The following is a 22,973-nucleotide window of genomic DNA, read 5'->3' as shown; positions in this document are numbered from 1 at the left end:
CTCACTGTTGTTAACCGTTAAACAAGTTTTGGACATTGGTTTACGTAACAATATATTTATCCTAAATGTTTATAAAGTGAATATAATGTATAACTAATTATCACCTGTCTGCCCTTAATCGTGCATTATCAATATCAACTATGCTATCAGGAGACAACTTCCAGCGTAGCCGTCTTGGATAAGGTAACTCACATATTGACTGTGCTCTAATTAACCTTCGTCGGTGGGTATCGGAGTCTCTGTGAATACATTTTATAAACTTATACTAACATGTTGTGTAGCAGATAAAATAAATTACTTGATTATAATGATAATGGTATTGTTGAAAATGAAAATAGAATGATTATCTAGAATATGTTCAAAATCGTTATCATCATTACGAATATCAATTTGAGACTTACATGTATCGTAACAAATGCTCGACCAACTGCACCACAGCAACGCCCTCAGACGGCGAATGTTCGTAATTTAATCCACAAGAACCATCCTCCCCCACAATAAACTGAAATGTAGATAAAAGTTATATAAAAACGTGTTACTCTTAAGTCATACATTAAATTATGTGAGAATAGAGCTCGAAACACGCCTTCGGGCCGTGATGATTATGCTTAACATATACTGTATTACAAATGTGAGAAAGATAGTTAAAGTTTGTGAGTGAACGACGAAGATAAAACAAATATAGGTGGGCTGAAACAAAATTTAAAAATACGCCTCCGAAGTTGCCGTTACGAGCTACAATTTAATGTTCTGGGTTTTCCTGATCCTTACCCTTTTCATTTTGAATAGTCTTTGCTTTACTTTATTTTCAGTATTTATCTGACTATATATGGACGTATTCAATTCACTCACATAGATATTTTAAATATTAATATACCTGCATAGTCTTATCAAACCAACGGTTCCCACTATTGGCCTCACTCCCTCCTCCATGCAGCATTTGTTTTGCAAGTGGAACATCTTCTCTGTCCATGGGCTTATTGATGTCGGTGGGCGGATGATTCATGTGCTCATCAAGACAAAGCACAAATATACAACGTTCAATCATGTCAAGTGAATCCCTATTGGTCGAATCTGATTTAAAAATGTAATTAAGTTATATAATGTTTAGTATAAGAAAAGTTCAATATAAACAAGTACACTGGGGTTGGTTTTTTTTAAAGAAAACCGCTGCATATTGGGTAAATTATGATGAAAACATACACACTTACGTCATCCTAGTAGGGAAGAGTGATAATAATATTGTACTACCGTAAAACTCAAGTGGGCCGGCCATGTGTCAAGTTGACCCCATGTCAACTCGGCCCACGCCAACTCAGTATCAATCTAATCGGTCATTTAAAAGTATAATGTGAATGAATCAATTTAAACTTGCCTTCCATTAACCTCATTCGAGCGTTTGCCCAGTCTGTTCTACCATCTCCTGTTAATAAACCGATAGGCGGCGTCGGAGATGAGGATGTAGCGATATGAACAATTCTTTTCAACTGGCTCGATAAATCCTGCTCACTGAGTCGCTTAAAGTTTATGATGACATCCAGAACAAAGAACTATTATTTAAAACAATAGAGAATGACTATCTGACGATTATCTTAGCTCCAGTAAATTTAATCAAACAATTTAGTTTAACCTCTGGGATTTGAATAGTTTTTGGTTAGAGGCTTGTAACCTAACTAATGACACCCTTTTTGTTATATATAACTGTCGGTTGTTCACTAAGTTATTTTAATTTCTCACAGCAGCAGCCTACCTGGTTTCTGCAGACGACTATTATATGTTCGGGTTCGGGCATAACACTAACAGTTGGCGCCACAAGTTCGTCTTTAACCACGCCTGGTACGCGATAGGAAGAAAACAATCTGTAATATTGCTCCATACATAACGGTTGTCCAGGTTTATTATGTCGTGCTCTGTCCACTGGTAAGGCTCGGCTATATAAAAATTACAAATAATAAATATTTATTTAATAAATAACAGGTATTTAGAATAATTTTAATTTCCTAATATAACGCAAGACGTGTGGTTTAGTAGGCTACATTTGAAGTAGTAGATGGCGATTCTGCTTAATATTTGTAAAACTGCTTTGGCACACATGGCTTTTCATACATATTTTACAAATTTGAAGGTTTGTATAGTAACACGTAAAATTAATGTTTAGTATTACATGGTGATACAGAACAGAATAAGATGTTTGCCTGGTTACGACGATATGACAACGAAGCTATAGTAATTACATAATCTAGTACAGTACTTAGTATGTGTAATGGTTTATTTGTATGCGTCATATTATTTTATAGAAATGTTAATTATACAAATTTTCCTCAGGCTTCCTATTTCATTGAGGCAAATATAAGATAGCCAAGCATTTGGGAATAACAATAATATGTTTTATTTGCAACGTATACTCACGCGTCAATAATAACCTTGTAATCGAGTATTCCAGATATTAATCTTGCAGCAAATTTTAGTTGTTGATTTCGATCCTCAAACTGCTGCTTAGGGAAGACCATTCCTGGGTTTGAGTTGACGACAAGCGGTAATCTAGCCCTTAGGTACATGTCATCAAGCCACCAGTCGTTAGCCTGTAAAATTCACCAAATAACCTCATTATTATTCAAATTCGATGAATAAATCTGATAACCTTTTATCATTTAGATATGATGCTTGTTTTTAAAACGTACTGTTTTGCGATATATATGGACATGATGATGTCATTATCATTACCACGTTTATCATATTACTGCCATATTTGGGCATATTACACTTTTTTGTCACATCAAGTTTGATAGACAGAGCTTAGCTTGAGTCAACGCGCACGCAACTCAAGTGAGTTGACCAATCAGGAAGCGATAACCAAGCTTTACACTCTTACCCAATTTGACTTGCACTTAGCGTATTCACATAACTTGCTCTGTAGTTTTTGGCCACTTCCTCCCATTTCTCCAAACCTAGTGACGATTCGTTCAGTTTCTCTGAACTGCTCTTCTGTCAACAGAGGCTTTAGAGATCGAAGATACAGCTCTAGTGACTCTACTAGAGGAGGAACAGGTAAAGGTGGAAGCTGCCTCTGTACATAATAAACAATATTGTTATAATCCATTCTAAACATATTTTAAACCTTGTCAATATATAGATAAAATTAAGGTTTTTTCGCCGATGACTATATTACTTTTAACATTATTTTTGCCCGATATCATGGTAGATCCTACCCATCGTATGGTACTCTCCCGGGCTTACTCTTCATGTATAATTCCTTATAATTATGGTTAATTATGATTTTAAAAAATGATTAATTTAAAATCGAACAAGTACTATAATTATTAATATGACTATCTCTCTATATACATTTTCCGTTTAACGGAAATATTTTGTTAAACAATCGAAAATCGTTTAAAGAATAGGAACGTTCGCACCAAGTCTGTTTCTTCAATGGCAGATGACGCGTGTGTACAAACCAGTCTGCCGTTCCGTGATACTGAGCAAGTGTGAAATGTACCGTAACTCGGTCAAATTGATTTTCTTAACAGTTTCATATAGATCGAACTTGGAACAATACTTCCAATTTTTGAAACAAGAGATACCAATAATGAGATAGCAATATCATCATTGAACACCTTAATAAATTGATACGACAGTGCTGTTTAGACGGCCTATAATCTTCGATACTAGGTCATAGACGTAATCGTTAATTCTGTATGGTTCATTGGATCGTGATCGGTAGCGACATAACCCTAGTAATAATACCATAATATAAAATAAATAAATATAAAAAATAACTAATTATAAAACAATATAAACTATAATTAAATATATACAACATACACCATTATTTATATTATTTAACAGCGTTACATGATTATGTAGGTGTATCTTAACGAATAGAGATTTTGTTAGATCAGAGATCATTATAAGTATGATTCGTTATTGCTAATATTACCATTGTTGTTTAATACAATTACTATTACTATTTTTCATTTATAGAGCGATCTTCTCTGTTATCGATTTAGGTCAAATGACGTATAATATTGGAAACAGCAATAGAAATTTCAAGAAGAGAAAACTAATTGAGAACACGAAACGGCATCAGAAATAAATATGAACTTTTAAACACAATAAAATAATTCATAAATTATACAAATCTATTTGCTGGTAATTAGTGACGTTCAAATAAAAAATGGAAATTAGTGAAATTATGCAGCAAAATAAACGCTCTTTATCGTAATACTCTTTCTGTATATCTCTCTAAATTAGTGTATTTTCCTTCCAAAGGTTAGGTTTTGGACAAAAGACATTTTGATATGTTTAAAAAGCAGTATTATCACCGGGCGGTTTAGAATTAATGTTCTGTGCCTGATTTGTTTATATATATAAAAGTATCTCTTCTGAGAGATCCCGCCTCGTGAATAAAAATACTGTAAGATGAGGGCGTATCAATTTGATCTCTGGTGCGCGTGCGTACAACTGAGGACTAGTGCTGTCCCGCCGGCGATTTTTTTTTTCGTACATAAGTTGGGGACCCCCTCATGAAACGTCACAAAATAAACATGAATAATTCATCAGTTAAATTTTCTTGTTCCGTGTGCACCCAAGCGTATAGCAACAAGAAGTGATTACACAAGTGCGGTACGATTCTAGGCCTATCTCCGCTGTTGTTGCGGCGTGCAATTTCATAGAAGAATAGCGGAGTTTTGTGTGGATTGTCGAAATAATCAGCCTTTAGTTTATGGTGTTTTTAATATAATTTATTACTAAAGAATTACGTGTTAAAATTATAGTTTCTATTAATACTATTAGGCCTAATTTAGTCTCTAAACCCATGTCTATTCTAGTAGTAGCTGTGTGGATGTGTGTGACGTGTGTGTGTTAGGTATGACCAAAGATAGTGTAACTATCTTTGGTATGACACAATCCGAGTAATAGTCAGCAAAATTAAACAATAAACATTACACAAAAATACATTTTTTATTCTCGTGTGTCAAATCTTCCCATCTCATGTGTTCATATGTCGCGCATTTTTAAAGTTCCTTTGAGTACATGCATATTTGTTTGATAATAAAAGCAGAATTAAAAAATTACAGTACAAAAATTATACACATTCTTTATTCTTGTGGGTCTAAGCTTTCTTTGGGCTACGTCCAATGAATTACTACTTAGTTTAATGTCTTGCCTAGCTGTCGATTAGCCTCGACTCGACACATTTTGCATAGTGGTGTGTGTAGGCCTACTGTAGAAAGTATCGTATCGCAGTTGTGTAATCACTTCTTGTTGATATACGCTTGGGTGCACACGGAACAACAAATTTAACTGATGAATTATTCATGTTTATTTTGTGACGTTTCATGAGGGGTCCCCAACTTATGTACGAAAAAAAAAATCGCGTCCCACCGTACCACGCCGAGAATGTTAAAGAGTCGCTATCCAATCGAGTTCGAACAATACCATGAAAGCCCCAGTGGTCTAATGGTTAGGACATCTGCATATCAAGCAGGCGGTCCGAGTTCGAATCTCGGTTGGGGCGACTTTTTCTTATTCTCACAGATTTCCTCATCTTTATCGTTTCAAATTAATTAATTAAATTTCAGTATATCACCGGGCGGTTTAGAATTAATGTTCTGTGCTTGATTTGTTTATATATATATATATATATATATATATATATATATATATATATATATATATATATATATATATATATATATATATATATATATATATATATATATATATATATATATATATATATATATATATATATATATATATATATATATAATATATATATATATATATTATATATATATATTATATATACATTTATAACATAGAAATACATATATTTCCAAACTAATGTGCACTGTTTCGTATACCTTCAATTCCAAAAAAAACTTTTGAGAATGTATACATAATTTTTTGACATTAGTTTTAAGCTCTGTCTACACTATCAAACTTGATGTGACTCAAAACAAATGTGATGTGCCCATGGACATGATGATGTCATACCACTACCTAATTTTGGCATATTACTACCATATATGGGCACATGACACTTTTTTGTTAAACTGTTTGATAATGTAGACAGAGCTTCAGATGTTGATTATTTCATTTTTCACACATGCATGTTCAAGGTAAAGTCATTCATGACTTTAAACATGATAAATTATATTGTGTATTTGGCATCTTACAGTATAGACTTCCTATAAAAATGTTGAATGATAAAGTAAAGTATATAATTATTGATAAATATTTTGTTTAAATAGAGGTATGAAATTTAATATTTAGGAGATAACCACTAAGTGATATATATCATTGTAATCAATACAATAAACAACACTAATTGACTTGCTTTTATAAGTTGTTTTCATAAATTTAAAGATAAACTATTTATGCTCATGGAAAGTATATCGCTTACATTGAAGCGATTGAAGTTTGCAACAAATGAATACAAACGATTATAGCCGTCGGCGTTCCATACCCTTCAGGACCACAATCAAATTAGCCTAAAATCCGTTTGACAGAGTTTAATCAATACATCTAGCAAAGCCTTTTGCTGGCTGCATTCTTAGTCAATAATGGCGTTTCTATTTAGTGCAATAAAATAATAGCATTAAATTCCTTAATGATTACTCTTAATTTTGTAAGAGAAACAGAACTGACATATATTTCTGGAATAGAAGGGATAACTATTATATCGATTGTGTGGAAGAAGGAGAAATAATTAAAGCAAAAAAAGGTTGAAAGTCGAAAGAAAGGTAATACAGCACAGCAATGTATTAGGTATAATAAAGGGTAAATGATTTCGGAGTTATTTTTCTTTTTTCGAGACAATGTACTGTATGGTTGTCAATCATGAGACAGCAACAGACACTTGCATGGCCGCGTTAGTATTAAAAACGACCACATGCATCAATTTTGACGTCAATACTTAACCGATTTGTGCGTGTGTGTTTGTTATTGTTGTTGTGGTTGTGGCTGGGGTGTTTATGAAGAAAATAATGATTATAAAAATGATTATGACGGTATTCCATTTGCTGATTAACATTTATGTTTATTACAATCTATGACGAAAAACTAAAATGCATATAAGATTTCGTAAATGCTATTTAAGTATTTCTCAATCCTGGTCATATGATTCAGTAAATCGTCTACCAGCCTAACTTAATGCTGAAGATAACGATCGAAAATGTCACAAAATAAGTGAACATTTTTTTTTGTGAGAAGTAGTATGTAAATATTATTCATACATTATAAATATAATTAGGCCTAATTAGTAAAAATTGTTAATAACCAACTAGAGATCATCAACACGCAAACGGTTTGGAATCCAAGACCGTAATTGTTATAGTCTACTTCGGGTAGCAACATGGTTATATGAGTGACGTAGGACTAAACTATCAAATGTTATGCAACAAAAAATGTGATGTGCCCATGGACACGATGATGTCATATTACTACCATATTTGGGCATATCACACTTTTTTTGTCAAAAAAGTTTGATAGTGTTTGACAGAACTATAAGATGAAAATAAGATGTTATTCCAATGTCACGTGTATGATAATATACCAATCCTAATAATTTTTTTAATTTACTGTAAGTAAAAAAATCCTTTAATTTGTGTTTAACCTTAGGCCTAATTTATTTGCTATTTGAGGAATGGAAAATAAATAATTATTGCATTGAACTGAAAAGATTAGTATACTTACCAAACATATCGGATTGGCAATCTCGTCATCTTCTACAACATACGCGTTGTTAAGGTAACGCTCTGTGGCCCTCTTAGTACTCATCAGATTCTCCAAGTCTTCGTTCACACCTTCCAAAGCTCCCCCTTCCCCGTGTGTGCTACGACTAAACACTACCTTATCAGCTGATAATATCGATGTATACAACTGAAAGACAATTTATTTATGTAAATGTTATCTTCAAAGTAAACGTAACGCGTTTAGCATTTGAACATGTCATTAGCATTTTCATGTGTTTAGTCGAAATTATTATTTTATTACTTGGATGAACCTTTTATCATGTATTAGTTTATTTCCTCCAACATAGAACTTAGGTTATACCAACTATTTCGAATTGTTATCTAAATTGTAACCTAATGCAAATCATACATATTTTCATTTGACGACAAATCATATTTATTGTTTCCTTTGTCAATATTTATATATAATGGTTGCGATGCATTTTAACAATTACCGGGTTACAATGTATAATATTAGAATTGCGTTGTTATTTTATTACAAACATGGTAATTTTACTAAATATCTAAACTTCACCCAAAGGAAAATAAATGTTCAGCGTAGCTAGTAATAACAAGAAAATCCGTTTTTATGAATGTTCTACTAAAAATTGTGCTTTTAAGATTTACAATAGAAATTGTCAATACCAGCAGCTTTACAGCATCACAGAACTTTTAAAGCAAACAACGACATTACCATTAGTAACAGACCTCCCACGGCTTACAACATTTATTACTATACTTAATATATAAGTCTGTAATTATGACATCGATTTAAATGTCATCATTATATTAAACAATCAAATATTGTCAGAGAGTAGTCTGACAGGTCATAGGTTAAATATTTTGACATCACGTGATGACTGAAGAAGGCATCAAACTGTGCTGTCAGAAAATGCGCTCATTAAGTTCAATAATTAGGTTATTGATTAGCATTACCACTCAAGGTTACTAAAATTATGTAAAATTAATTGTTAATACTAAGAATTGTACTTTAATTAACTTAACTTGTTGTAGGCCTACAAAATAATTATCTAATGATAATAGGCCTACCAGTAGGCAATAGGTAATATGCTTATTATTAGTGTAAGCGTATAATAAATGTGAATTGCATCATACCACCGTATAACATTATGCCTAACTAACAAAAATCACTAGTTATTGTTCTAAATTTCTGTTATTGTATTGAGAAATGACATCATTATCTGGTAGCTCAAAATATTAACTGTTATAAATATTATAAAAACTATAAATATTAGGCCACCTGTACCTCCCAACCCGCACATCTACATCACTAATCCTCTCATCTCGAAATAATAGCTAGCTTCTTCCTAATGAATTTGTAGTAGGCCTAATAAACATACACAGAAAATTAAAGAAACTGTACCTGAAGATCTTCTCAAGCACCGTTGTTAGCGCATTGTAATCATGAACAAAATGTATAGTGTGGTAGAATTACATTTGGTATGCATATCGATGTCAATTATTGGATATCACTATTGAATTCTCATAAACAGAACCACGGTCATCGGCATTATTTACTTCAAACCTTTATTTACGCTCAAATGGGCGAACATGCATGTGCACGTAGCGGCGTGTACAACAAAACTTTATATGTCTTAATAATCCTATTAATCATAATAATAAGTGATGTTTTATTCATATTTTGAGGAGTCAACAGTCCTAGAATGTTGCGGTTATGCGGCCATCTTTAGTATAGTCATAGTAATATATTAGTGAAATGGCCAGACCCAATTATTAACTTAATAATAACTCTTTAAGAAACAGAATACATGCCGATACGATTAACATTTACCATTAGGCCTATACCGTGCTGTGTAAAGTAATTCATTCATTCATTCATCTTTTTATTTCGGAATACCATGGTGACATAATATATCCATAGCAAAAGAAAAAAGAAAAAAACCTTCATCTAAGAGCTCATAGAACAAAAACAAAAATGTATATATATATAAATATAAAACCGGGACTAAAATTTAAAAAATAATCATTTAATAGAACCTAAATTTCGTCTTATATTTTTGAAAGCGAAATAAATACATGTAGGACTATATCAATTGAATTTAAGCTATGAATAAACTGCAATCGATGGTAAATGTGCATAATGATTTCAAAGTGCGCCACCAGTTTCCAAGAAAGTTTTCAAATTGAAAGAGGAGTGTAGTGTGGCGCACTAATTATGCTCTATTTTAAAGTATGACCATAGTTTTTTATTATAATTTATTATAAATCTTATTTCTAATTCAAAATTATATTTGATTTAAACAATATTTACATTTAAATTATATTATACTTGTGTGACTTATAAACAGTTGTATGTGGTTGGCCCTGTAGTGTTTACAATAACTATGTAGTAAAGAAGCCTCTGTACTAAGCAAATGAGTAGATTTGTGTATATATAACGTATGGGGCGCGTACTATGCACTAATTGCTCAAAAGAGTTACGTCGACTGCCCAGCTGTTTAGAGTCATCATGGCGCTATGGAGAAATCTCTTAATACGCACTTGGCCGCAACATAAGCTACTGATAATAAATATGTCATATTAAGTATGCTGCAACTACGTACAGTACCGTTTGAATGTATTTCGTCGTTCCTAGACCTACATTTTACTACCGATTACTGACTCCCGTAACATTGATAATTTCACTTATTATTAGTTTAATAAAAACTGTGTTATTTAGTAGAAGTATCATTCAATTGATTTATATTTATTTACTAAATAACACATGATTATTATAATACTCTATAATAAGGTGAACTTATATTTAACACACATACTTTACGTATAATTCCATCAAATTACTTTTATTTATATCCATACATTGAGCGTGTCATGCCAAATAGCCTACATCTAGTATGAATGCTTAATATAAATCAATTTTGTAAGGTAAATTAATTAGACGAACTTTGATTCTCATTCAGAAAACGCTTATAATATACGGGGGTAATGAATATGCAAATAACATGGTAAGTGCGTCACGCTTGCCTAATTACAGTCTGATTTTCAATCAATCAATCAAAACTGACAATTATTTATCAAGATTTTTTTTATTAAGCAAAACGGCAAATATTTATTTATGAGTTAAGTGGGACAATACAACCTTATTGTATTGTATGTAAAAAGATTTTATAACAACATCAATAGAGACAAAATAGTACAACAGGCCTAATATTATTTTGAATGTGTGAGAAAACAACGCCATTAGTCTTCTATAGGTTTAATTTAAAATGTTTATAAAAACTTGAATTCTTTCAGATTTAGATTCAATAATAATTTAATAGACCTATAGATTAGAATTACGGTGGGGTAATTTAAAATGTGATTATAAGTCGTTTCAATGCAATTATTATTCGTAATTATTGTGAAACCTGAGTATAGTGTAATAAAACAGACATAATTTGCTACGCGTTGACAGCACTGGGTTATATTTTAGGGGTTAAGGTTTATGTAACTTTTCTAAAATTTTTACAAATATTGTTAATCTTTGTCTCCAATTTGTAACGGAGCCTATTGGAAACAAGTTGATTTTTTTTACCGTTCATCCGGGCTAAAGCTCTGTCACATTATCAAACTAATTTGACAAAAAAAGTGTGATGTGCCCAAATATGATAGTGATATACCCAAATATGGTAGTGATATGACATCATCATGTCCATATATGGGCATATCATCACATTTTTTTTGTCACATAAAGTTCGACAGTGTAGACAGAGCTTTACATCTGGTGTTTGGTGAACGCAACTTCATGTATGGGTCATTGATGCATGTTTTAGTATTGATCAACGATGATTTTCTATAATGTTATTAATTATTTAATTGTTTTTAGTACGGAGGTTTGAATCTTGTTTTGTTAATTTACATTTTGTATAATACAACCATAATTTTGTGAGAGTTATTGCATTGTATGACACACTGTATCATAAGAAAGAATACATTTAAATACAACTAAATCATGCAATTTGTTATCAGCTTAAATTAATTTAAATATGGTCTTGCCTCTGGTAAAAAAAAATGTCAATTATTAAATTTCCAATCGTAAAATTAATAATTTCAAACTGAATAAGGAAAACTAATTTCATAACATGTACGTAGGATATGTTGTCCAATTAGAGATGTCGAAGTAGATTTTATTAGCGTAATGAGACGCGTGAGCGAGTAAGAATTATACTAGTTGGGACGAGACGAATCGCGTTTACGACAAAATTAAGTCTATAAATCACCAACTAATTCGTCATTTTGAAAGGTGTTCATATATCATTGGAGTTATAGTATAGTTATTGGCTATATAAATCGCTAGTTGAAGCTGACTTTTGCGCTAAAAAGTGAAATATGATATAGTGTCTATCAAAAACACATTCTGATTAGATATAATGCCCCAGGCATTAAAAATAGAGCACGTCAATGCGTTACGCATGCAGCAAACGAAGCTTTCGTAACGCTTAAACGTTGTAACGCGTTATATTTTAATTTTAAATAACTATAACATTAGAATATTACGATATTAAAGTTTACAAGATTTGCGCGAGGACATAAGTACGTACGTAAGATAACGAAGTGTCTAAAACGATTGAAAAGATATTAATATTTCAAATTACGATTTGATTCTTTAAAAAAATTCACCAAGATATTACTGTATATTATGAATTTAATAACAATGTGATAGCATAATAAAACAATTTGTCTTTTGTTTGTTTTATCTTCAAGATTTAAGTTAATACTAAATTTTTTTTTAAAGTTTAGTGATCATAGTACAACCCTATTCTATCCAGGCCCTATTCAAGCAGTATTACACCGAAAATATGCACGATAAACATAAACACTTAGAGACATGTACACATAATGTAAGCAGAGCGTTCACAATGCGTACAAATTGAGCCAATTTATCACAATAAAAGGATTTTCAAATACATTTGTTGTAAAGTAGATTACCACGTGTTTTTTTTTATAAGAACATGAAACATAGAGAATTTGATATTTAAGTAATAGGCTAGATGTAATAAGTCACATATCTATCTGACGTATATAGGAGAGGGACACTAAATGTGGTTTATTTTCTACAAAGTGATAATGTAAATTACTTAGAAAGTTAGAACAGTTAGTACGAAATAAAGTTTGTGAACGTATGTTTTATTTTTAATTTTGTATGTTCATAAAAATGTAACATTTATATATGTTTTGTACAGACTGTTGTCGGAATATGATAATGATACTAATAATTATGAACTTAAATAGTCCTAGTGAAAAATTAGTCTCACAAAAAAACATTGTCATTAATAAACGCATGCATATGTTAACTAAGATACAGACAGACTTGCTTGATTGGCATTTACTGTTGTGTACTGTGCCTAAAGGAAATTGTACTTTCAGAAGAAAACGTATTAGTATCTATAATAATTTTGTATTAAGTCACTAAAACAAAGGCTAACATTAAGTAACCTCTTGAAAATCGACTTTATTTTATAAGATGTAGATCAATTTCAATTTTGTCAATTTTCGCTTGAAATACAATATGTGAAACTAAGCATACCGATACTATGAGGTTTACTTATTTAAGATTGAGAATTAGAACAACGCTTAAAACATCGATCTTTAAAATGTGAGTATCCAATTTCGACCCTTAAGGCGTTTCATATATATTTTTCATATTTTATTTACAAATTAGAACACTTTGTAGGGTTGGACATCAACAAAACGATTACAGGTGATATCGGCTTAAAGTTCTTATTTGGTGGTAAATATGTTGTATTATTAAAATACTGTAATTCTATACATATGAAAACTAATTATGATGTCAAGTATATTCCCTAGAAATTACCATATTAACAGATTCGTAATAGTAAGAGAAAAGATCTTTAAACATTGTTCATATTATTGATTTCGATCTGATTTTTTCTTTAAGGAAACTAAAGACAAACAAATCAAACTGCTTAATGAGTTAGTTATACAGTGTGAATCATGAATTCATAGAAGTCTAATTTGTATTTTCTCTTTAAAATAATGTTAAAATGTGGCTTAGATGGAATTTTTAGTAAATTATTACTTATCTCCTTTCTTCTCAAATGTCTTATAACATTATATTTCCAACGTATTTTTACTAATTATTATGCACACTCTTTATTAACTGGAAACATTATTTCACTAACTATTCTGAATGACGAATGCTTAATGTTAATTAGCAAAATCATTGCGTAGGAAATACAACACTTTGAGTCGCAAATCGAGTGATCTTAAACGGGGCAATAAAAGTTGATTTAGTTTTGACATTGGTTGTTGGCGCGTTACATCAAGGGTTACGTCACAGCATTTACTTATGTCGTTCAATTCCGGAAAAGTTTCTCGTTGTGGCAGTCATCTGCTGCAATTTGTCTTGCCAGAATCTATTGTTTATTTCCGGAGTGTATCGATCCGATTGGCTAATTAAGCTAGCATGCCGATTGATTTATTGGTATTTCGATTAGATTTGACTCAATAGTTGCACGAACTAATGTGTTTTGTTGGCCTTATGCTTGATGAATTTGTGTTGTATTTAATTAATTAGTCAATGGCATACCTATTTCAAAACGTTTGTTGTTATTTTTAGTTCTATTGTAAAAATGACTTGTGGGGTTTTTTAAAGTGAATTAATCGATATCTTTTTCATCGGTATGTATGAAATTGTACACACATTTAAAATCATACTGAAGATAAAAATGTAATTATTGCAATTTAAATGACTATGTTAACTAATTCTAATCATCATGCCTTATTATCAATTGATAACAACAAATAGAAACAGTGCTTCTCTATACTAAACATGACCAAGACGTTCCGAATTGTTGGTATAACTATAATACAGTTATAGTCATCTGCTGCAATTTGTATTACGGCTATTATAATTTATTTTTTAATTAAATACTATTTGAATATACAGTATTCATTGATATATTTATTGATAACAATTACATTACAATTTCATCATGATTATTAATGACATTAACTCGACTTGAGTTATAATACAGATTAAAATATTTAATGAAACAACAACTCAGTTATTTAATTTATTTAAACGTTACATTTTTTTAAAAAGGACAGTCTCTTTGTCTGAATGATTTATCTAGATGTATGTATATTTGTCATTATTATTGTAGCCTACAGCGTCCTACATTAATATCGAAATATACGTCATGTTCCGAATATATTGAATTCATCCGAAATAACATGAGTCTATTGGAAAACGAGGGATATCATCTCATTATCTTTCGCTATTACCAAAATTACGTTGCTGCTAAATTTATATATTATGAATCAGATTAATAATATAATTACAGATAACTTGATCACCAAAAAAATATAGAGATTGATTGATTAAATTATTGAAAGTCAATGGTATGGTTAGCATAAACTCGTGTTTTGATATACGAATGTCTTTGAGTCACATTAGATCTGACAAAGGCACACTCAATGTCGTAAGTTTAAATTCCACCACCCCAACCAAAACGCACCAAGATAAACAATTTTTTTTAAATATTTCAATATAATAAAATCCTATAAAACAACTATCACAAAACGTTAAGTATCACATGGCCACAATGGAAATAAGTTTGGCCATTGACTAATGCTGTGTGCTACCCTGACTGTTTTTAATATTGTTTTGAATTTGAATAAAGAAATTAAATGAAAATATCGTACCAAATAATATTTAAACATAAGGTTTTAAATAATAATTTATACGGTAATAACTATGACAAAAATGATAATAATTATTAATAATGACATACTAAATCTTATCTTATTACAGGTAATACAGTTTCTAGGTCACATTATCATTAGGCACATATAGTTAAGGTATGTTATTATCATTATGTGATATTTTAACATGCTATTCTTTTAGTATTTTCTTGAGGAATGAGTAAATGTCGGTCGCTCGGCCAAAATCATAGGCATCACATTTTTACAACTTGTCTCATGAGGTGTAGTATTTTATATAATTCCGTCTTTGTGTATTATATCTACTCCCAGGGGTGAAATATTAAGTTGGCTCTGTCGTGATTTGTGATTGGTGTTCTGTAGTTTACTGTATACATCAGGTTGACTGTGGTGTTATTAAAGATTTATTTACAACATACATTCATAATAAATACATAAAATAATGTTTAAAGCAACTTCAACGGACTTAATTTTCGAATTATTTAGGGTTACCAAATGTCCTTACTTTCTATTTGTTCATAAGTAATTGATGTTTCATTGAAGTAGGAAAGAACTGTAGGACACATGAGCAAAAGTCTGTAGGCCTACAATATAGTTTTACGAACCGCGTTTTAACTAGAGTTGTTTCAGTATTTTTTAATATGTCAGTGTAAGACCTATAAGAATAATTAAAATAAACTGAAATAAAAATGTATTATTTAAATGTTGTAGTTCTATCATTAACAGACCCTCACCCCTCCACCTACTTCAACAGTCTGAATCCGCCAGGGCGTGTCGACGTGTGTATTTTGAGTTTACGTTTTTAGAAAACCCCATCTGCTCGTTCTACGAACTACAGCGTAAAGTGTATGGCATGTTGAGCAGGTTGGGGAGGACAGGCAATATGGTCAGGCAATATGGTCACAAAATGTATTTATGAATTTGCTCTTCTTTCATCCAATCTGCATGGTAGGTGGATGAAGCTATTGTTTTTAACCACGTGACTATGTGGCGTAGGTTTTTTTTTTATAATTATATATATATTTATATATATATACGACTTGCACTGATGAAGGGCTAGTGTTGCCCGAAAGCTCTGCTAACTTTTCTGGCTGTTTTACTTTATCGTTTTGATTTAGCTTTTCGCTTTTTTTTTGTATTTCCATTGGGATCCAGTCACTGATACCCACAGCATTGTCATTATTTCAGTAATTTTCCTTTGGATTTATATTTATATATATTTTTGTTTCCATATATTTATAATAATGTAGACACTAATTTTTTCTTGAGCTATGGAGAATTAATTTTTTTCCGAAATAAAAGATGAATGAATGAAAAATGAGAGCTAAGTAACAGCAATGAATTTGTATTAAGTTGCAATACCATAACTTGGTTCAGTTGCAAAAGAATTAATCAATCCAGGTTGTATAAAGATAATTTGAGTTGGGAGGCAAGAGAAGAGAAATAATTGCATACGAGATTTATTTCAGTTGCAAGAGATGAATGTAACCGAGTTATGAATTGCAGTTATAGGTGGTGAGTTCCTGCTCTGAATCGAGTAATATGTTTTCGCTTTGTTAAGTATTGTGATTTTTTTCGTTACATTACTATGAACAAAGACATTCATCACGCCTAAATACTTTTAATACAATGTAATGTTCTTTATCATGAATCGTGGTGTTATCACGTTGTTATGATCTGAATACATAAGTCTGTTTTGATATCAGTTATTTGCACATACATACATTCCTTCTGTTGTTTATCGTGGTTCGTCGTATAGGCATATGACAGAAATATAAAAATTGGAATATTACTACTTCTCACGTAATTAGAATATTGAGATTTTTACATCTCGTGTTGATGACTGTAATAACGTTGTGTTTTAGCTTTAAAAATGTCCTTAGTGTCTGATAAGAAAGGCTGATCCCGTGCTAATAGGCACATTGGACAATTTATTACGTTGCCTGTCTAGTTCAACTACAGGCATATTTCTAATGTTAATGCATCGAGGAGATGTTAGCCTTGTTGTTAAAAAAACCGCCGCCCGTTGAAACCAATTAATCACACCTGTAAAACACTATGAGATATTACCATATCAGTCAAAATGTCACATAACTAATGCATTACAACTTCATTAATTTCATAAAATCTGTGTTTAGTTAGTTTAATTATCGTTTTAATAACCCCTCTGTTTACGAAACACAATAATAATTTATCCTATATGATTATATGTATTTACAATATAAAACCACATGAGTTCCTCTGTTTATACATAATGGAATATTGAATATTGCGATATATTATACTAATATATGTATTGGTTATTTTTCCATAGGCCAATGCAAACAATATGCATCGTAAGCCTAGCTCAACTATCAATCAGAATGTTAATATATTGCATGACGGTAACAATTTATTTATAGGCCTGGTTAAATATTTGCTTCTTTAAAAAGGATTTCCATCAATTAATCTAATCGAGCTACGCTTGTTTATTGCAGTCATTTCTGAACTATCGAAGTTGTGTACTACATTAATAATGCGTACCATACTTTGCTGCTTTGGTTACAACAGATCTGTAAATTCTGTATCAAAGTAAAGTAGCATAGAAAAGTTACCAACACATTAACTATATGAAAGTTAATTTATATTATTTGAACACGTGATAACAATTGAAATTAGAAACGTTTAAAGGTATCAATATTAAAATTAAAATATGTAAAACTTTGATAGGCACAACAAATTACCATTTCCACCCCTTTCACGTTTCTCTGCTGCTCCTGTCGATAACATTGTCTGGAGACTGGTAAGGACTTAACTACGCTATTTGTTTTTCATATTATGTTTTGTATGTAGGCCTATTATTAATTTATTACTGTACAGTATCTGTATATACATTGTATGCATTGTTCATTCTGTCAACAAAATAACTGTTTCATACCATGTGACATTCAACAAGCAGGGTACATGCAAAATAAGCAGATTTAATGGATAATGTGAGCTTATAGTGTCTCTCATATCCAAGTTTAAGACTGTGTATTATTGTAAAGCTAGGTTCATGCACCCATAATTACCAGTATTGCAGTAAAGTATGAACGTCAATTCGTTATAATGTTTATGGTAATCCTTTGTAATTGTTTACTAATACCAAGTTCAACATGCACAGGCACACTTTCCTATATTTTGTATGATGGTTTTAGCTCTATTAGAAATAGAATGAAGAAATGAAAGCGAACCTGTTGTATAGATTCGAAAGTTCCTTGTGTGTTGTACAAAGACAAACTCCACAACGAGTTCATGCCAATATGGTCGTAGCTACAAGTAGAGCAACCACAACGAACAGCTAAAATAAAGAGAACAACAACACATGAGTATGGTGAGTTATTCAGTGTACATGACTTCCATGCATCTTTCTAAGAAACAAAACACATAATTTATATAGATAAACATTTCATTTGAAATTTTAATGTAGTTATAATACAACGTAAAAGTACAAAACAATTATTACAAAAGTAACATATTATCTGTTGGTGTTTGATATTGTACTTAGGAACAGTTTCAGTACTGTATTAAAAAGACATGTTTAGACAGGTTGCCAGTATTTAACACGGAATTATAGTAAATAAAAAGTTTTGTTAAAATCTTCACTGACAGAAATGTGTAAATAACGCCTCCAGAAAATGGATTTACACATATTCGTATCTAGATGACTGTCAATAGACAGTTAAAATTTATCTGCGGAATCGAGTGCAATTATCCCATTGTTTCAGTTGTGTTACTTGATCTTATTTCTTGGATCTACTTCATCCGAGGTTTCAGTGTAAGACATTTTCGGGTATGTTTTGCTTCTAACCTAACCAATATCATCACTTACCTGCTCTTTTGAAAAAAACAAAAAACAAGACGCTATGAAATGATAGTGCTATTCTACGTTAAAATAAAATATTGGAGCTCGGATTTGATCCATTCTTAAGATAAATAATTGAACGTAAATTGAACGGCCAAGTAAATGCAGTTCTTGGTAAGTTGACTAATCCACAATATATATCACAATTCAGAATCGAGTGCAGATGACAATGTTAAAAACACAACAAGCAATTGAATACGTGTGGTCAACAATAAGTCTTATAGAGGTAAAATCACAGTAATAACGGTTAATGGTAAGAGCTAAATTCGCCAAGAGGTATTAATAAACTATTCATTATAATCAGTACTGAATGCTAAAAAGCTATATCCCATATTTTCCTTAAGAGAATCGTTTTTTATATAATATATTTTCTTACGATTAACTCGCTTTCAGTTAAAATAATATTATTGTAATTTTATTTTGCAATTTTTAGTGGATCTTACCTCAATTATTGTTTCTCAATAAATCAATTTGTCGATCTATAAATCTATTTTCCAATATATAATCAATTTTACCCACACCCCGATAAATTAAAATGCCAATACCGAGGAGTCCTGAATCGATTAATCATTTTTATAATTCTTTATTTGGATCACTCACTCAACATTCACATTTCTAGTGGCTAATCAAATGTGTCAATATACACATACCTACAGACAGTTTTTATCAAGAACAGCATGAACATTATAGCTACAAATGTGTCTAAAAGAAAATGTTAGGAAGTGGAGCACTTAGCGGCTGTTCGATCGTCGGAATCATTCAAGCACTCCTGGGGAAAAAGTGCTCCTATACCGCTGAGTCGTAAAAGAGATTAATGTACACCGGTCGAAGTCTAATCGATACAGCCTTATAGAACACTTTATAACATTACTGCAAAACGCAATTGCTATCCCTTACAACTAGAAATATGGCAAGGGATATCGTATGAAAAATGTACTTAATATTTCTATATCAGTTTCATAATGCAGTGTATTAACTGTACGTATAACTAGCACTATAAAGTCGAATAGTGGCATGCAATGTGAATAATAGTTCCGCACTAAATAATGAATTCATGAAATTGATTATGCAATGCTTCTTGGAATCTGATAAGTTACTACTATGAATTCATTTAAGTGCCATTTCTGTTTTAAAATGGTTTATTCTATATTTTTACTAAACATTTCGATATAAATGTATGGCCCTACAAGAAGTCATAAAGAAAATTACTATTATAATCTACTTGTAGTAGTGGAGTGTGGACTTTAATAATGATATTAACTAAGAAGTGACTTTAATTATGTAATATCACAATTAATATTCACTGTCTAGACTTCTACTTCAAATTAGTACTTTAAATATACCAATATATACTTCTGGGTGAGTAGCTCTTGATATAAATTAACTTTTAAAAATCAACTAATGCTAAGATAAAATAAACATATCCATCTATGATTGTTTTGTTGACGAACTTGTTACATAACTTCATTAATATTTGTCACGATATACAAAAATTGAATATTATTATAAAGCCTGGCTCTAATGGTGTTTTCTGAATATGTTATGTAGTACTTATATTGCCCCTTAAAGAACCCTTAATAGGGGTGTCCTCTTGATGGTGGTTTATCACAAAGAAGCGATTGTAACTGTACTTAATATATCGTATATTAATTGATTATTGGTTTAATCTAAATTAGACACGTCTTAACTTGAAAATATTTTAATAGTTTTATTAGCATAATATTATTATTATCTAGTTTATTTGTTGTGTTATTATTATTTATAAATATTTTCTTTTTAGGCTCCTACACCTTCCCACCATATATGCGAAAATATCTAGAATTGTGTGTATTATACTGTATTGAAGAAACAGTATCAAAGAATAATGGAATGATCTTTTCAATTCACCTTTAGTATTTTGAAAGCCACCTAAGAAGTCAGGTTATTGAATAAAAAATACGAGTTATGTTGCATTGGTTATTTTTCAAGAACCGTTAGTGAATTAATATGTCTGGAGGCACTCGAAAATTAGAACGAAAATTAATAAAATGAAACATTTAATAAATGCCTTATCAATTACCCAAACACAATGTAGGCAAAAAATGTGACGTCACTGCTGACATTTCATTGGTTATAATGGTAAATAGCCTAGGTTATAATTATTAGTATTATTATAAATATATTTTTGCTAATAAATAAATCAATAACTAATACATTTCGGCAATAAAAAAACCTCGTTATGGTATCTTAGTAAAGTAAACTGGGTATGGTTATACAGCTAGATTATTCCCAAAAATCACGACATTTGGAGTCTGAATTACTACTACAACTCCGCCAACCACTCATCATGTCATGTGATTAGCACATTAAAATAAACATACATGAGTATACACTTGCTTGAATTGATTACAGATGCATACGTTACTGTTATTAATCATAAAATAATATGACATATAATAATAGCACATAATTGTTAGGCAAACATTATACTTAACACCTCCTATCGGATTTGGCCTACCAATATTTTAGTTTAAACAAACCACATTAATTGCATGAAATAAGAATACACCCGTTTCATTGAAACTAAGTCGCTAATTGATTTAAAATGTATTCATTGACTGCACTCTGCACAAATATCCCATATAAAAAGTAAAAACAAATTGCAAACAATACAGTAGCCCATGTGGGACGAAGCTTGCCGTCAGCAGACGCGATACCGGCTTCTGTCTATTATAGCCATGCCATGATACCGTACTTTAACGACTGGGTCGTTTTTAATCTAATTTCATAATGATGGGAACATCACAGAGGGGACAGAATCGAAAAGTTATAAGTTAAAATTGTATCAGGTAATTCTTTGTTTTCCGTTGGTCATTAGGCCTACGTCCTTCACAGAGATGGGGCGCCATAAGAAGCAAAGGTGTATGTGGAAAACCATTATTTTTCATGTTTGTACTTACGCTGCTGCTCTAGCCCGCTACGTCCCATTAGGACTACTCAATCAGAAGCTAAAGCAAGCAGCAGTTATAGTTCTAAGGACGACAGTTTTGCGAAAATGGAAACTCCACTATAATTTATAGATTCCAGCTTCTAGACCCAAAAAACGTCTGGGAAAAGAGTCTATTAGGACATGTCATGCTAAAATTACAAATCCCATTTATTTATTTATTTATGAGTCCCATTTGACTATAATACTGGCTTTTGACTGTAATTTACTGTCAGATATTCATTGAATTATTATCAAAACAGTCCATTAAAGTTTGTGTTTGTAATAGGATACTTAACACTTGAAATATCTAGGGTGATGAAGTGACCCCCAGACTTGACCTTAGAAATAAAATTAACTAATGTGACAGAAATTGAGTATTCACTTCTGTAACAAAAAAAAAATATTTATTCACATATAAAAAGAGAAAAGAAAACCCCAAAACCATTGTCTGACAGACAATTTCAGTATTTGTTGCTTTAAATTACATTTTTTTTCAGGTAAAATAACTATTATGTGACAATAAAATGACACATTCAAAAACATTTGTAAAAGAAATATTTCTTGTTTAATGTAGAATTGCAATTGTAGTATATGCCCTGCTTGGCTGACAAGGAATGTAAATATTGAGGAGGAACAGTTTTCGGAAAGGTTGTCATTATATTTATTTATTTTATTC

At 31.1% G+C, this 22,973-nt stretch overlaps 1 protein-coding gene and 1 non-coding gene across 2 annotated transcripts in view; one reads left to right on the top strand and one right to left on the bottom strand.

Annotated features, from left to right (window-relative positions):
• The window catches only part of LOC140052243 (choline O-acetyltransferase-like), a 33,657-nt gene extending 14,898 nt beyond the window's left edge, over positions 1-18,759 (bottom strand). The window contains exons 1-9 of the mRNA XM_072097707.1: positions 18,659-18,759; positions 7,702-7,887; positions 2,873-3,067; positions 2,410-2,582; positions 1,751-1,931; positions 1,376-1,550; positions 878-1,074; positions 402-502; positions 105-239 (exon numbers count right to left, since the gene is read on the bottom strand). Of these exons, the coding sequence (XP_071953808.1) occupies positions 105-239; positions 402-502; positions 878-1,074; positions 1,376-1,550; positions 1,751-1,931; positions 2,410-2,582; positions 2,873-3,067; positions 7,702-7,887; positions 18,659-18,721 (1,406 nt within the window). The 5' untranslated portion in view covers positions 18,722-18,759. The remainder of the gene's footprint in view (positions 1-104; positions 240-401; positions 503-877; positions 1,075-1,375; positions 1,551-1,750; positions 1,932-2,409; positions 2,583-2,872; positions 3,068-7,701; positions 7,888-18,658) is intronic.
• Trnad-auc (transfer RNA aspartic acid (anticodon AUC)) lies at positions 5,447-5,518 on the top strand. The gene has a single exon. It is a non-coding gene; the product is annotated as a tRNA-Asp (tRNA).
• Positions 18,760-22,973: the final 4,214 nt, after the last annotated feature.

Source organism: Antedon mediterranea, chromosome 6, assembly GCF_964355755.1.
Source record: "Antedon mediterranea chromosome 6, ecAntMedi1.1, whole genome shotgun sequence".
Taxonomy (NCBI): domain Eukaryota; kingdom Metazoa; phylum Echinodermata; class Crinoidea; order Comatulida; family Antedonidae; genus Antedon; species Antedon mediterranea.
The sequence above is the reverse complement of the archived record's forward strand: the minus strand, read 5'-3'. Positions and strand labels throughout refer to the sequence as shown.